Source organism: Peromyscus maniculatus, chromosome 5 (genome assembly GCF_049852395.1).
Source record: "Peromyscus maniculatus bairdii isolate BWxNUB_F1_BW_parent chromosome 5, HU_Pman_BW_mat_3.1, whole genome shotgun sequence".
Classification (NCBI taxonomy): domain Eukaryota; kingdom Metazoa; phylum Chordata; class Mammalia; order Rodentia; family Cricetidae; genus Peromyscus; species Peromyscus maniculatus.
The window spans coordinates 39,604,926-39,619,345 of record NC_134856.1 but is presented as its reverse complement, the minus strand read 5'-3'; the positions used below and the strand labels follow the sequence as shown (position 1 = coordinate 39,619,345).

At 47.6% G+C, this 14,420-nt stretch overlaps 1 protein-coding gene across 2 annotated transcripts in view; it reads right to left on the bottom strand.

The window, feature by feature from the left end:
• The window catches only part of Tango6 (transport and golgi organization 6 homolog), a 174,433-nt gene extending 160,445 nt beyond the window's left edge, over positions 1-13,988 (bottom strand). The window contains exons 1-5 of one of the 2 annotated variants that reach the window (XM_042277630.2): positions 13,791-13,988; positions 7,429-8,069; positions 5,679-5,795; positions 2,415-2,556; positions 1,171-1,307 (exon numbers count right to left, since the gene is read on the bottom strand). In XM_042277630.2, coding sequence (XP_042133564.2) covers positions 1,171-1,307; positions 2,415-2,556; positions 5,679-5,795; positions 7,429-8,069; positions 13,791-13,893 — 1,140 coding nt within the window. In that variant the 5' untranslated portion in view covers positions 13,894-13,988. Of the gene's footprint in view, positions 1-1,170; positions 1,308-2,414; positions 2,557-5,678; positions 5,796-7,428; positions 8,070-13,457; positions 13,682-13,790 lie in introns of those variants that run through there. The other variant, XM_042277631.2, reaches the window with a different exon arrangement.
• Positions 13,989-14,420: the final 432 nt, after the last annotated feature.

Sequence of the window (14,420 nt, the reverse complement as noted above, 5' to 3'; positions counted from 1 at the left end):
AAAACATGCAACAAGATATAATGAACCAGGTGAAATTTTGGTGAGGCTTTTTTATTTCCAATAGTGAAGTTCAAACTCAAGAGATCTATCTACCTGTCTCAACCTCCTCAGCTCTGGGATTATAAGTGTGGGCCTCTGTGCCCAGAGGTGAGAAATTCTTAAACCTGACAATGGGTCATACTCTTCCACAGGTTTTTATTTACTTATTAAGTGCACACCTTGAATCCCAGGACGTGGGAGTCAGAGGCAAGGAGATCTCTGTGAGTTCCAAAACAGCCAAGGCTACAGAGACGCCCTGTCTTGAAAATCCTGCCCCGCCCCCCCCCCAAAAAAGAAGAAAGGCCTGGGGCTGGAGAGATGGCTCAGCAGTTAAGGGCACTGACTGCTCTTGCAGAGGACCTGAGTTTGGTTCCCAGCACCCACATTAGGCAGCTCACAACTGCCTCGTTCTAGTTTGGTCTTCTGTTGCAGTTAAAAGACTCTGACCAAGGGCACCCTGTGGAAGGAAAGGGTTTTGTCATAGCTTAGAGGTGATGTGGTCTATCATCAAGGGAAGTCAAGTCAGGAACTGAAACAGAAATCGCGGAGGAAGGAGGATGCTACTTACCAGCTTCCTCCACGTGGCTTGCTCAGCCTGCTCTCTTATACCACTGATGCCCACCCACAGTGAGCTGGGCCCTTCCACAACAATCTTTGATCAAGAAAATGCCGCACAGATATGCCCACAGGCCAGGCTGAAGGAGGCAATTCCTCAGGAGTTAAGGTTTCCTCTTCTCAGGTGACTCTAGTTTGGTCAGCTAATACTTGTAACCCAAGCTCTGGGGATAGGATGGGCGTGGGTGTGTGCTGCATGTGCGTGGAGGAGGAGGGGGAGGAGGAGGAGGACGTGGGGGTGGGCCCCACCGGGCACAGTGGTTCAGAACTGTAACCCCAGCACTAGGGAGGCTAGGACAGGAGGATCACTGCCAACCTGGGTTATGTATTGAGTTCTGGGCCAGTCTAGACTCGAGCAACCCTGCCTCAAACTAACAACATGAAAAGAGAGTCACTCAGTAAACAGCAAAATGAAATACCATATCACTCTTCCTTCGCTTTTAGAAAATGAACTGCCCTGTGTGCAAATCAGCAGGCAAGGCCTGGTGGATCGACAGTTACAAGGTGATTTCTTACCTGTGGGCAGATGTCCCTGTAGTAGCTCTCTGGGGAAAGAGACTGCTGGGGACAGGAGGCCAGAATCCTCGCGATCGAGTCGCATTTCCTCCAGTCAGCAGCCGCGGCCTCGGCCTCACTCCCGCCAGCAGCACCCGCTGTTGCATGGAGAGAGACATGTGCTCACAGCAGTCCCCATAAGTGTATGTGAGGACGCTGCCTTCAACTCTGGCATCAGAAATGTTTCCTTTTCTCTACTGGGAACACTATTTTTTAATATTTTGTTTATTCTTTTATAATTTCACAAATCTATACAATTTTCTTTGATCAAAATGCTCCCATTACCCTCTCTTAATCTCTTCCACCTCCCACCAAAACAATGTCCTCTGAGAAAATCTGAGCGGGGTGGAGTGGTGTGTGCCTGCAATCTCTCCTTGGAGAGCTGCGGGAGGACTATATGCAAGCTTGAAGCCAAACTGGTCTACAAAGCAAGTTTCAGGGTAGTCAGATCTACATAAAACCCTGTCTCTAAAGGGGAAAAAAAAAAGCCAGGTGTGGTAAGGCATGTCACAAATTTAAAGCTAGCCTGGTCTACATAAAGAGTTTCGGGCCAGCTAGGGCTACATAAAAAAAAGAAGAAGAAGAAGAATTCATTGCTAGTAGACCTAAGAAGCAATTTTTTTTTTATGTTGAGGCAGAAGGAAATGTGGATTTAAGTTTGTTTTTTCAAAGATTTGTTCATTTTATATATTTGTATGATTGCTTTGTTTGCGTGATGTATACGCACTGAAGAGCCTAGAGGCCATCGGATCCTCTGGTAACTGGAGTTACGCATGGTTGTAGTTCCAGCCATCATGAGGGTGCTGGAAGCTGAACCCAGGTTCTGCACAAGAACAACCAGTGCTTTTAACCACTGGCCGTCTCTTTAGGACCTTTGTTTTGTTGTTTTGAGACAGGCTCTCAAACAATAGCATGTAGACCAGGTTAACCTCTAACTCTTGGTACGCCTGAGTGCTGAGGTCACAGCCTATGCCAAAACACCTGACTTGGGGACTTGGTATCCTTATAGCAGCCCTCCAATCTGTATGACTTTGAGCAGAATCTACTGGGTTGAGCTCAGTGCCTGCTGTATGCTAGGTGTGAGGTCTAAGCTGAGTGACACCTCCACACTCAATGAGATTTAAAGGCAAAGGCCAGTGATTCACCTCTGACTCTGACTCAAAGGGAAACAGATACCAAAGTAACAGAAACATGTTATTTCTTACCACCTGCTCCTTCCAAAATGCCCCGGACTACTGCCTGAACACCGTTGGGTCTCATCAGCCTTTCAGAGAGCAGCTGCCCACATAGACGCCGGAGCCAAGGTGGGGCCTGACACCTGAGCTGTGTCTTTACATCTGTACAGGACTGACAAAAGGCGGGGTGAAGTTATAAACTGAAACACATACAGTATGAAGACAGTGTGTGTGTGTGTGTGTGCTGGGGAGGTAGCTCCGTGGTGGATCATATGTTTAGTATGTGCGAGGACCTACGTTTGATCACACCCACAGAGAGAGAGAGAGAGAGAGAGAGACAGAGACAGAGACAGAGACAGAGAGAGAGACAGTGTGCATGCAACACTCCCCCTACCCTCTGCCCGTTCAGTGCTAGTAGACGAGCCCAGGGCCTTGTGAATGGTAGCAAGGCCTCCCCAGTGCCCCTTTCTCTTTTACAGAACCTCTTCAGCACGACATGTTTGGTTTGCTTACTCTCTCTCCTTCTCAGATCCCTTGGAACTAAAGTTACGGGCATTTGTGGGCTGCCGGATATGGGCACTGGGATCCAAGCTTGGGTCCTCACGATTGAGCAGCAATGTTCTTAACTGATAAGCCATCCCTCTAGCCCCAATCATACCGTTGCCTTTTTAAAAAAAAAAAAAAAAAACAAGGTCTCAGCCTGGGCTACCAAGTGAGTTCTAGGAAAGGTGAAAAGCTACACAGAGAAACCCTGTCTCAAAAACAAACAAACAAAAAAAACAAACAAACAAAAAAAAAAAAACAAGGTCTCACTAAGAACCCCTGGCTGACCTGGAACTTGCCATTTCACAGGCATCTGCCTGTCTCTGCCTCCAAAGTGGGACTAAAAGTGTTCACCACCATGCCTGACCGCCAATATTTTTGTTCCTTGAGACAAGGTTTCTCTGGGTAGCCCTAGCTAACCTGTAATTCACTCTGTAGACCAGACTGGTCTTGAACTCACAGAGATCCGCCTGCCTCTGCCTCCCGAGTGCTGGGATTAAAGGCGTGCGCCACCACTGCCCGGTCTCTCCAATAATTATTTTTGAGAGAAAAATAGACTAAACTGGCCTAACAGTACAGGCTTATAATCCTGGCTACTGGGGAAGCTAAGGCAGGAGGATTCCCAAGTTCAAAGCCTGACTGGGCCACAGACTTGATTCAAGACCAGCCTGATAAGTTATCAAAACTCTCTCAAAAGAAAAAAAAAAAAATGAGCTATCTTAATGCCAACATTATATATTAGAATGTTTTTCAAGCAAAAGTGCTAAGACTAGATACAGTAATAGCTCTAGTTTAAATCATTTCATTCAAAACATAAGGTACCCGCCGGGCGGTGGTGGCGCACACCTTTAATCCCAGCACTCGGGAGGCAGAGGCAGGCGGATCTCTGTGAGTTCGAGGCCAGCCTGGGCTACCAAGTGAGTTCCAGGAAAGGCGCAAAGCTACACAGAGAAACCCTGTCTCGAAAAACCAAAAAAAAAAAAAAAAAAAAACATAAGGTACCCAAACACTTCTGTCAAAAAACATACTGTCCAATAGCTAAATGTTAGTTAAAAAACAAAAACTCAGGCCAGAGAGAAGCCTGATGACCTGAGTTTGACTCCCAGAACCCACATGGTAGGAGAGTACTGACTCCTAATGGCTGTTGCAGGACCTCCCTCCACATGCACCCCACGGCATCCATGATCTGGCATGTACACCCTCCCCCAACACAAATAATTTAAAAAATTAATACAGAGGCTGAGGATATAACTCAGTGGTAGACTGGTTTGTTGTTTGTTTGTTTAGAGACAGGGTTTCTCTGTGTAGTCCTGGCTGTCCTGTCACTTGCTCTGTAGACCAGGCTGGCCTCGAACTCACAGAGATCCACCTGCTTCTGTCTCCGGAGTCCTGGGATTAAAGGTATGTACCACCTCCACTAGGCATAGACTGCTTACCTAACATGTATAGGTCCTGGGTGCAATCTCCAGCATCACAAATTAAAAAGATCCAAAGCTAAGCAGAGTGGCTCCTGGCACTTGGGAGACTGAGGCAAGAGGAGAGTCATCAGTTCAGGGCCAGCCTGTGCTACATAGTGAGTAGCCAGCCTGAACTATAGAGTAAGACTCTGTCTCAAAACAAACAGATGGGCTGGAGAGGTAGTTCGATGACTAGGAGGAGCATTAGCTGCTCTTAGCATAGAGCCTGGGTTCAATTTCCAGCCTCTGCATGGTGGCTCAAAACCATCCACAACTCCAGTTCCGAGAAATCCAAGAAGACCCTCTCTGACTTCTGCAGACACCAGGATACACACGGAGTGTACATAAAACACTCACGTTCATCAAATAAAATAAATATTTTAAATTAAAAACCAAAACCAAACATATGTATGTATGTTTATATTTTTTTACGGGGCATACATATTATATACACTTAGAATTCTAGCACTCAGGAGCTAGAAGACAGAAAGATCACAAGTTCAAAACTAGCCGGGGCTACATAAAAGACTCTGTCTCAAAAACAAAACAAAAAAATATATGTGACGATATCTCTGTGTGTCTGTGTTCACATTAAATTGCCATAGCCTTTAAAAAGTGACCATAATCTTGGGAAAGTATCCATCACTCCATTAACAAAAAGGTCTTTTAAATTATCCTGAAAGTTAATGTCACTCTATTTTATAAATACCACTTAATTATCTAAAGATAAAGTAAGAGTAGGGCATAGTGGCTTACGCCTGCATGTCTGCACTCGGGAGGCTAAAGCACTGTGAGTTCAAGACCAGCCTAGATTACACTGTGAGGGTCTGGGAAAATGTTTAGCAGTTCAGAGCACTGGCCGCTCTTTCAAAGGACCCAGGTTTGAGTCCTAGCACCTATATGGAGGTTCACAACCATCAAGTTTAACCAGTTTAATTCCAGGAGATCTGACACCCCTTCTGCTGGCCTCTGTGGGCACTAGGCACACATGATGCACAGACATACATGCAGGCAAAACACCCATACACATAAAATAAAATGTAAAACATAGGCCATGAGTGGTAGTATGTGTCTTTAATCCTATCCCTTGGGAAGCAAAGGTAGGCAGATCTTTGTGAGAGTTCCAGACCAATGGGGGCTACATACTAAAACCTATCTACAAAATAATAATATTATTATTAAAGATGCAAGGCTCAACTAGATGGTTTTATAGGAAACTAAAGCCAGCTAACTTTTCAGGCAAAGAAGACAGTACCACCCACCAACTCCCCACCAAGTCCCAAGGACTGGATACCTGGGGTGGTCCTCCCTGGAGGATAAGTAATTCCCGGACAGCTAATGGTTGATAGACCTGATCCAAGATGTCTCTCAAGGCCCCCCTTGACAGGGTTCTCTCCTCTTCCGTTAAAACCTAAAAGAAACGTGCACTTGGCTTTAGTGGAGTACACACAGGCAGAGAACAGAAGGACATGTTTATGAAAACCCAGGAGGGAGAGGAGGAAGACGTGTCCCCAGTCCCTTCTACCCGGGGAGGCTGTGCTCTGCAAATACTCCTGGCCCTCTCTCCACCTCTCACCTGCGCTGTTCTAGGCAGGAGATGTGCTTGCCCTCTGGTGACGGGAATACACCTGCTTGCTGTCCACTGAGCACAGGCGCTCAGCCCGCTCCTCTTCTCTCCACGGGACTGAGACAGAGCAGATGTATACACACACCCCCACCCCCCCACCCCACCCCGCCATGGGGCAGATGGCACCACAGTTTTCCAGGGCCTCTGAGACTGGATGAGCAGCAATTGTGTCTGACTGGAGTGCACTCACAGAGCTCCATCTTTACTTAAGAGATCTCTCCTCACAGGCAAAACTAGCCGGGTGGTGGTGGCACACCTTTAATCCCAGCACTCGGGAGGTAGAGGCAGGTGGATCTCTGAGTTCAGGGCCAGCCTGGTCTACAGAGCAAATTCCAGGACAGCCAGGGCTACACAAAGAAACCCATCTCAAAAGTGAGAGAGTGAGAGAGAGACAGAGACAGAGACAGAGACAGAGACAGAGACAGAGAGCTCTCCTCCACCTTAGTCTTTATGAACAATGGTAATTATTTTTACTTCACTGTGGAACTGGTTCTCTCCCTGCACCTTTACTTAGGTTCTGGGGGTCACACTCAGGTCACGAGGTATACACGGTGAACGTCTCTACCGGATAAGCCACCTTGCCACCCCATACTTTGACTTTTCGTCTCTTACTCTGATAACTGTTCTTTTCATGCGTTCAGGACTTAACTGACAAAGAAGGATGGGAGTTACTTTAAGTACTCTTAACACCCAACAGTACCATCCCCAGGGAACTGCCACTCACAGTCCGTCAGGGGCCTGCCCACCTCTTACCACCTAACACACTGAGATGTGGGTGCTACGCAGAGCGGCTTCACAGTGTACGATCATGGGGTGTCCCTGTCAACTCCTGAGCCGGTCTTCATACTTGGGTTCTTTCAATGTTTGCCTTTTTTCTCTGTCTTACCTGAGACCTCGGGACACTGAAGGGCCTCAAAAACAATAACCAGACCCCGACCTCAGGCCGTAGGCACTGCTGGTTCTGCCGATATGCATGACGCTGAAGTACAGAGCAGGCGCTCTGTCTGGACACTATCCAGTGACACTGCCTGCACACAGTGGCTTTTCGGCAAATACCTGGGAAGTGGTGTGTCAGGGTCACTGCTGGTGTGCTGAATACGGAATACAGAGGAACAAGCACGAGTGTCTAAGAGAAGCGACAGCACAATGAGCCAGCGCCTTCAATCCCAGCACTCGGGAGGCAGAGGCAGGCGGATCTCTGTGAGTTCGAGGCCAGCCTGGTCTCTAGAGTGAGTCCCAGGACAGACAAAGCTACACAGAGAAACCCTGTTTCAAAAGCCAAAAAAAAGGAAAAAGAAAAAGAAAAGAAATTCTAGATCTTTCAATCAGCTCATTCTAAAGAACCAGGAACTGCACTTAGAACCTCACAGAAACAAACATGCTATCATTCATTCCCCCTCTTCCTATGCACATTTACCTCTTCCACGGGGGCTGGTGCTTTTCTTTTGGATGGGCAGAACCCCAGCTGGCACAGACCTGCTGCAATATCCCCAAAATGGCGGCAGAAAATCAAGCTCCCCAGAGACGCATGCTGAGCCAGATCTAGGAGGACCCTGCAGCAGGTGTAGAGTCTCCTGGTGGCATGGGGGGAAGCCTCCAGACGTACTACATCTTGGACAACAGCTCCAAACTCAGTTCTGAATCTCAGAGGGACTCCCACACCAGGCATGAGGTAGGGGCAGACACCCAAGGTGACGACAAACTGCAGAACCGACTGGACGGTCTTCTGTTGGGAGACACTAAGCGTATCCGGACTGAGGGCAGGAGCAGCTTCTGGAGTCCTGGGGTTGGGTGTACCTGGATTAAAATCGGCTGCAAGGCGGGTCATGGTTTCCTTCAAACACAGCAGCAGTAACAAAGTTTGAGAGGTGAAAGTCCACGTGATGTCGTCGGAGCTCTGCAGCCACGTGGCCTTATGGGCAATTTCATCTCTTAGGGCTTTCAGCTTCTTCCCCTGAGCATCCTTCAGAAACTCGGCCTCCAAGGCAGACAGGTTAGATTTTAGAGTCTCTAGCAGGACATCGTGTTTTGTGTTCTGTAGTGAACTTGAGCCTGATCCTTTTGAAGGAGGAAAAAGAGGGAAACAATGAACAAAGAAGACATATGGCATTTCCTTCTGCATGGAACACATGCCCACTCCAGCCAGGAGACGGCCAATGAAGACGAGAAAAATTGAGGTGCGGAGTATGAGACTGTAGGCAGATGAAACATTCTTTTTGTGGTGCTGAGGATCTGAGATTCACTGCAATCTCAGAACTGTACGTAAAAAGTTATTTAAAGATTATAAAACTAGGGCTGTCTAGTCCAAGTATTTTGAGCCACTAGCATTAAAATATGGTTCTTTCAGCAAATGCACACCTAAACAGGAAATGTGAGCTTGTAGCAGCTAACCACTCAGGTCAGCAACCACTCTCTCCATGACTCCCTGCGGCCAGGCGTGAAGTACAAAGGTGAGTTAAAGCAGGAGCTTGGTGGAGTTCTGCGGAAGCCTGAAACACAGCAGTCTGTACTGCCCTCTACTGGTAACGGTGAAGAAACAAAATACCTGAAAATGTCGGAGCCTGTGACACAGCAGTCTGCACTGCCCTCTACTGGTAATGGTGAAGAAACAAAATACCTGAAAATGTTGGAGCCTGTGACACAGCAGTCTGCACTGCCCTCTACTGGTGACGGTGAAGAAACAAAATACCTGAAAATGTTGGAAGCTGTGACACAGCAGTCTGCACTGTCCTCTACTGGTAATGGTGAAGAAACAAAATACCTGAAAATGTTGGAGCCTGTGAAACAGCAGTCTGCACTGCCCTCTACTGGTAACGGTGACGAAATAAAACACATGAAAATGTTGGCTCCTCTTTTTCTTCCCAGCAAACCCCACCTCCTTCCCCACAACCCCAGCTTGGTTTTGAAACCATTTCATAGCCTGGATTGGCCTCTGTCTCCTGAGTACTGGGATTAGAGGCACCACACCTGATACTAAGGCAGTTCCTGAAATGTGGCATAAGGACCCTGGTTGCCGAGAAGTCTGCAGGACAAAACAACCCCACAGCTGTCCTAGTTTGCTTCTGTTGCTGTGATGAATAAACACCACGACCAAAAGCAACGTGGGGAGGGAAGGGATGCCAAGGCAAGAACTAGCGGCAGGACCTGAAGCACAAGCCTCGGAGAAATGCTGCTTACTGGTGTACTCCCCATGGCTTGCTCACCTTGCTTTTTATGCAACCATGCCCAGGGGTGGCACCACCCACATATGGGCCCTCCCACATCCATCATTAGTGAAGAAAATGCACCAGACAAGCCTATAGGCCGACCTGATGGAGGCATTTTCTTATTTGAGGTTCCATTTTAGCTTGTGTCAAGTTGGAAATAGATAAGATGATAGACAGACAGACAAATGAAAACTGACTACTAGTACAGTAACACTGAGACAGGGCTGGGTGTTTTGTTTATGTTCTGACAAAAAAAGCTTGCCTGGAAATCAGAGGGTGGAGCTAGTCCCAGAGGCTAGGCAGTGGTGGCATATACCTTTAAACCCAGCACTTGGGAGGAAGAAACCGGAAGATCAGGAGTTCAAGGCCACTCTGGGCTACCCGAGATAGAACCAGTCTAAAAGATAAACAGAGCTGGGCAGTGGTGGTGGTGGTGGTGGTGGTGGTGGTGTACACCTTTAATCCCAGCGCTTGGGATCTCATGCCTTTGATCCCAACATATGGGAGGCTCACACCTTTAATCCAAGCACTAGGGAGGTGGAGACAGGATTATAAGGCAGGTGGAGACAGGATCTCCAGGGCCTATTCAGTCTGAGGAGTTGCAGAAACAGGAGGCCCATTCTGTCAAGAGATTTTGTAGAGCTAAGAAGTCTCTTTAGTGGCTGGCTGCTCTGCTTCTCTGGTCTTTCAGCTTTTACCCTTGATATCTGACTCTGGGTTTTTATTTAATAAGACTAATTAGAATCGTGCATCAGCTAGGGATGTACATCAATTCCTAAGTTTTTTCTCCAGCGTCACACACAAAAAGAGATTTAAACATGTAAAATAATGTTGCTCTTTCTCAGACATTTTTAAAATGGCAAGACTAGAGGTGTATATCTGTTACTGCAGCACTTAGAAGGATGAGGCTTCAGCCGGGCGATGGTGGTGCACATCTTTATCCCAGCACTCGGGAGGCAGAGGCAGGCAGATCTTTGTGAGTTCGAGGCCAGCCTGGTCTACAGAGTGAGATCCAGGAAAGGTGCAAAGCTACACAGAGAAACCCTGTCTCAAAACACCAAAAAAAAAAAAAAAAAAAAAAAAAAGAAAAGAAAAGAAAAAAGGATGAGGCTTCAAGTCAAGGCCAGCCTGATCTACACAGTAAATTCTAGGCTAGCTCGAGCTAAAGAAAAAGACCCTGCTCCTAACCCCCCAATTAAAAAAAAAAATCTACCCTCACCAAAAAAAAAAAAAAAAAAAAAAAAAAAAAAAAAAGAGCCAGATGAGTGGCACAGGCATGCAATCTGAGAACTTGGGAGGCAGAAGCAGGCAAATCCCCAAAGTCTGAGGCCAATCTCTTCTCCACAGCAGGTGCCAAGGGTATATATCTAGGCCGTCTCAAACACACACACACACACACACACACACACACACACACACACACACGAACACACACACACACACACACACACACACACACACACACACTGTAGTAGTAAACTGAACTGGTAGAGCATGTGTACGCACAGATCCGGAGTTTGATCCCCAGAACCAAAACAAAACAAAAGAGAAAAGTCAGCGTGGTGGAGTGTACCTGCGACCCCAGTACTCGGGAGACTGAGGAGGTATTGCCACTACAGACCCCAGCCTGAACTACATAGAGTTCCAGGCCAGCCTGGGCAATAGCATGAAACCTTCTCTGAAAAGTCATTTCAAGCCAGGCAGGGGTGGCACACACTTTTAATCCCAGCTCTCAGGGAGCAGGAAAATCTCTGAGTTTGAGGCCAGCCCTGTTCTACAAAATGAGTTCTAGGACAGCCAGGGCTACACAGAGAAATCCTGTCTCAAAACAAAATGAAACCAAAAATAAAAGTCATTTCAAAAAAGATTAAAAAGAAAAAGAGAAAAAGGAGGGGAAAAAACCAGCATCCAGATTCACACACACACAGTAACTACATATACAACATAGTATAACCTTAGGGGGTGGAGATAAGGCTCAGCAGCTCAGAGTATTTATTGCTCTTTCAGAGAACCAGAACTTGGCTCCCAGCACTCGTAAAGGGGTTCACAACCTCATGTGACTCCATTTCCAAGGGACCTAATGCCCTCTCTGGTCTCCGGGCACCCAAACACATGCATCTACACACTGAGACATACACATAAATAAAGATAAAATAATGTTTAAAAGATGAAAGATTTTGGCATACGTTTATTCCCTTTTCAAACAGGAATGTTTGGATTCTCCTGAGTTAAATGAGCATGTGTATATAACTCATCTCCATATTCTTGGAGGTTAGAGGGGGCCTTCCACAGGGACGTATGTATGTCTTTTTGATAACTGCTTCTAAGTTTTGTTTATTTAACCTTATTCTCTAGCCAAGAATAGTGGCACATGCCTATAATCTAAGCACTGGGAAGGCTTTAGCACTAGAATTGTCTTGAGTTTGGGTCCAGCCTGGGCTACAGTGCTAGACCCTGTCCTGAAAGAAGAAAAAACAAAACAAACAAACAGTGCTGTAGATGTAATTCAGTTGGTAGAGCGATTGCCCACCGGGCAAGATGACCTAGGTTTGATTCTCCAGCACTGCATAAACCAGGTGTGATGTGCACCTGTAATCCCAGCATTCCAGTGGCAGGGCCAAAGGAATCAGTTCAAGATCATCCTGAGCTTTGTGGCACGGGTCTGGGGTACATGAGACCCTATCTCAAACAGGAGGAAAAAAATCGAAACCAAACCAAACCAATAGCTACAATTGCTGAACGAGGGCTCTCTCCATTAGCAAGTTCAAACAGAGGACCCAAGTTCAGCTCCCAGCACCCACATCAGGTGGCCCCCCCAGCCTGTAACTCCAGTTCCAGGGGATCTGACACTTCTGGTCTCTCTCGATAACTGCACTCACATGGACATACTTACACATACACATAATTAAAAATAAAATAAATATTTTTCCTTTTAATATGGGAGCTAGAGGGATTGGTTAAGGACCGCTGACTGCTTCTGAGAAGACTGGGGTTCAGGTCCCAGCACCCACAAGACAGCTCACAACTGCCTGTAACCCCTGTTCCGGGTTATCTGACACCCTCTTCGGGCAGCTATCAGCTCCTGTATACATATGGTGCACAAGAACACACTCATAGAAATAGGTACACACATATTCATAGAAATAATATCTTGGCATTGACTGTTTTGTTTTGTTTTGTTTTTCTCAAGACAGGAATTCTGTGTAGCCCTGGCTGTCCTACAACTCGCTCTGTAGACCAGGCTAGCCTAGAACCCACAGAGATCCTCCTTCCTCTGCCTCAGGAGCACTGGGACAACACTGCCCAGCTGCCACTGACTCTTAATTTGGAGCAAGATAGCGTATTTACCATGCTTTCAGTACAGGAAACTGAAGGCTGCCACTTACTCGTTTTTACTTTGGGCAATTTCCAGTGTACCTGAACCTTGGTTCCTTCCTCTGAAAAAATGAATGTGAGCAATAACTACGTTAGAAGATTGTTGTGAGGGCTGAAATGATAGACACAAACGGAACACAGTAGGGACGGACACTTAGTGGGCTTGCATCTATTATCAGCTCCTTTTCCCACTAGTGAAGTGTAATGTCTGCAGCTGTAGTGCGGAACCGACATTTGAGACTGAGCGCATTCACCTTAGATGTGCCTTTACCTTGAAAATTCAACACCCCCACCCCATACGAACTTTATTTTTCAGTAGGGCCTTCTTTCTTACACCCTTCCCTACATTTCCAGATAGTATCAGAAGCTCTATTCTGAATAATCTGCCTTAGTCTGAGAAGGAGATTGGGCAGAACTGAGTTCTAGGTCCATGGTCAGCCCACTAACATGACCACGTGATTTGGGGCGTAAGTTCCAAGGCAGCCTTAACTAGAGAGTGATACCCTGTCTTAAAAAAAGAAAAACAAAACAAACAAACAAAAGTTGAATGGTGATGCCTGCCTAATCCCAGCACTTGAGAGGCAGAGCCAGTCAAATCACCACACATTGGTACCCAACAGTAAAGGACAGCGCAAGGTTTCACCATTCCCTAGGTCCCCATTCAGATCCTAAATTGGGAAGGGTCAACTCAACACAAAAGATCAAAGGTCACTGCACATCCCTGGCACCAGAATGGGAAACCCCTAAATATCTTCCTCAAATTCAGCCCAAACGCCCCTGCTCCGCATCTCTGGTCCCTTGGCATTCTGCACAAATCTCAAGCGTGCACATCTGGCCCAGAGCCCCCCCGCGGCGGAGTCCTCACATTACAGCTGTCTGGAGGAGTCGCCACAGTCCCCGCTTCCGAGCGAGCGGCGCGGGATCTAACGGCGGACCTGAGTCGGGGAACAGGGAAGCGCCCAGTGGAGCTCGGCCCGTGTCTGTCGGCACTCTGCGGACCCCAGGCCCTGCGGGAGCTCTAGTTTCCCGAAGTTTCAAATGAGACTGCACAAAGGCCCAAACGCCCCCAGGAGCGGGACGGAGATCGCCGGAGGGCGCGAGGGGAACGTGTGGCGGCGGCGGCGGCCAGGGCGAGCCTAGGAGACCCGCGGCCCCGCAAGCCTCCGGTGCAGCCTCGCGCCAAGATTCGTCCTCTCACCTCCCGGGCTCAGCAGCAGCTTCAGCGCTTCCAGAATCTGCTCCAGACCACATGGCCCCAGAACCCCGCTCGGCGCAGCCGCCCCCGGCTGCGGGGCCGCCATGCTGGGAGCGGAGCTCGCCTCCTGAGACGCGCTCAGACGCCCTAGCGGACCGGCGCGGCCGCCATGTTGAGTGTGGCGGGAGGCGTGCCCGCCGCTGGGGCGGGGCCTGCTCTGTCGGGAACGCCCCTTTCTGTAACTTTTTTTTTTTTCCTGGTCTCCATTATTCCCCTGAGGATGATGAAAAACAAAGTCCGGTTTCATGGATTGCTCTCTCGGAGGACCCAAGTTCAATTCCCTGAACCTATATCAGACACCAGCCTGTAAACCCAGGTCCACGGGGATAGTAATGCCTCAGATGCACACAGATGTACGCACAAGTATAAATTTAAAATATTTTTTTAAAGAAAATATAATTAACTTCTATAGAAAAGACAAAATAAAGGACAAGCGTGGTGGCACACATCTTGAGGCCTAGTAGTTGGAAGCAGAAGCCAGCCTGGTCTACATAGCAAGTACTAGGTCAGCCAGAGACCCTGTCTCAAAAACAAAAAAAAAAAGAAAGGACACTATTTGTCTTGCACATGCCT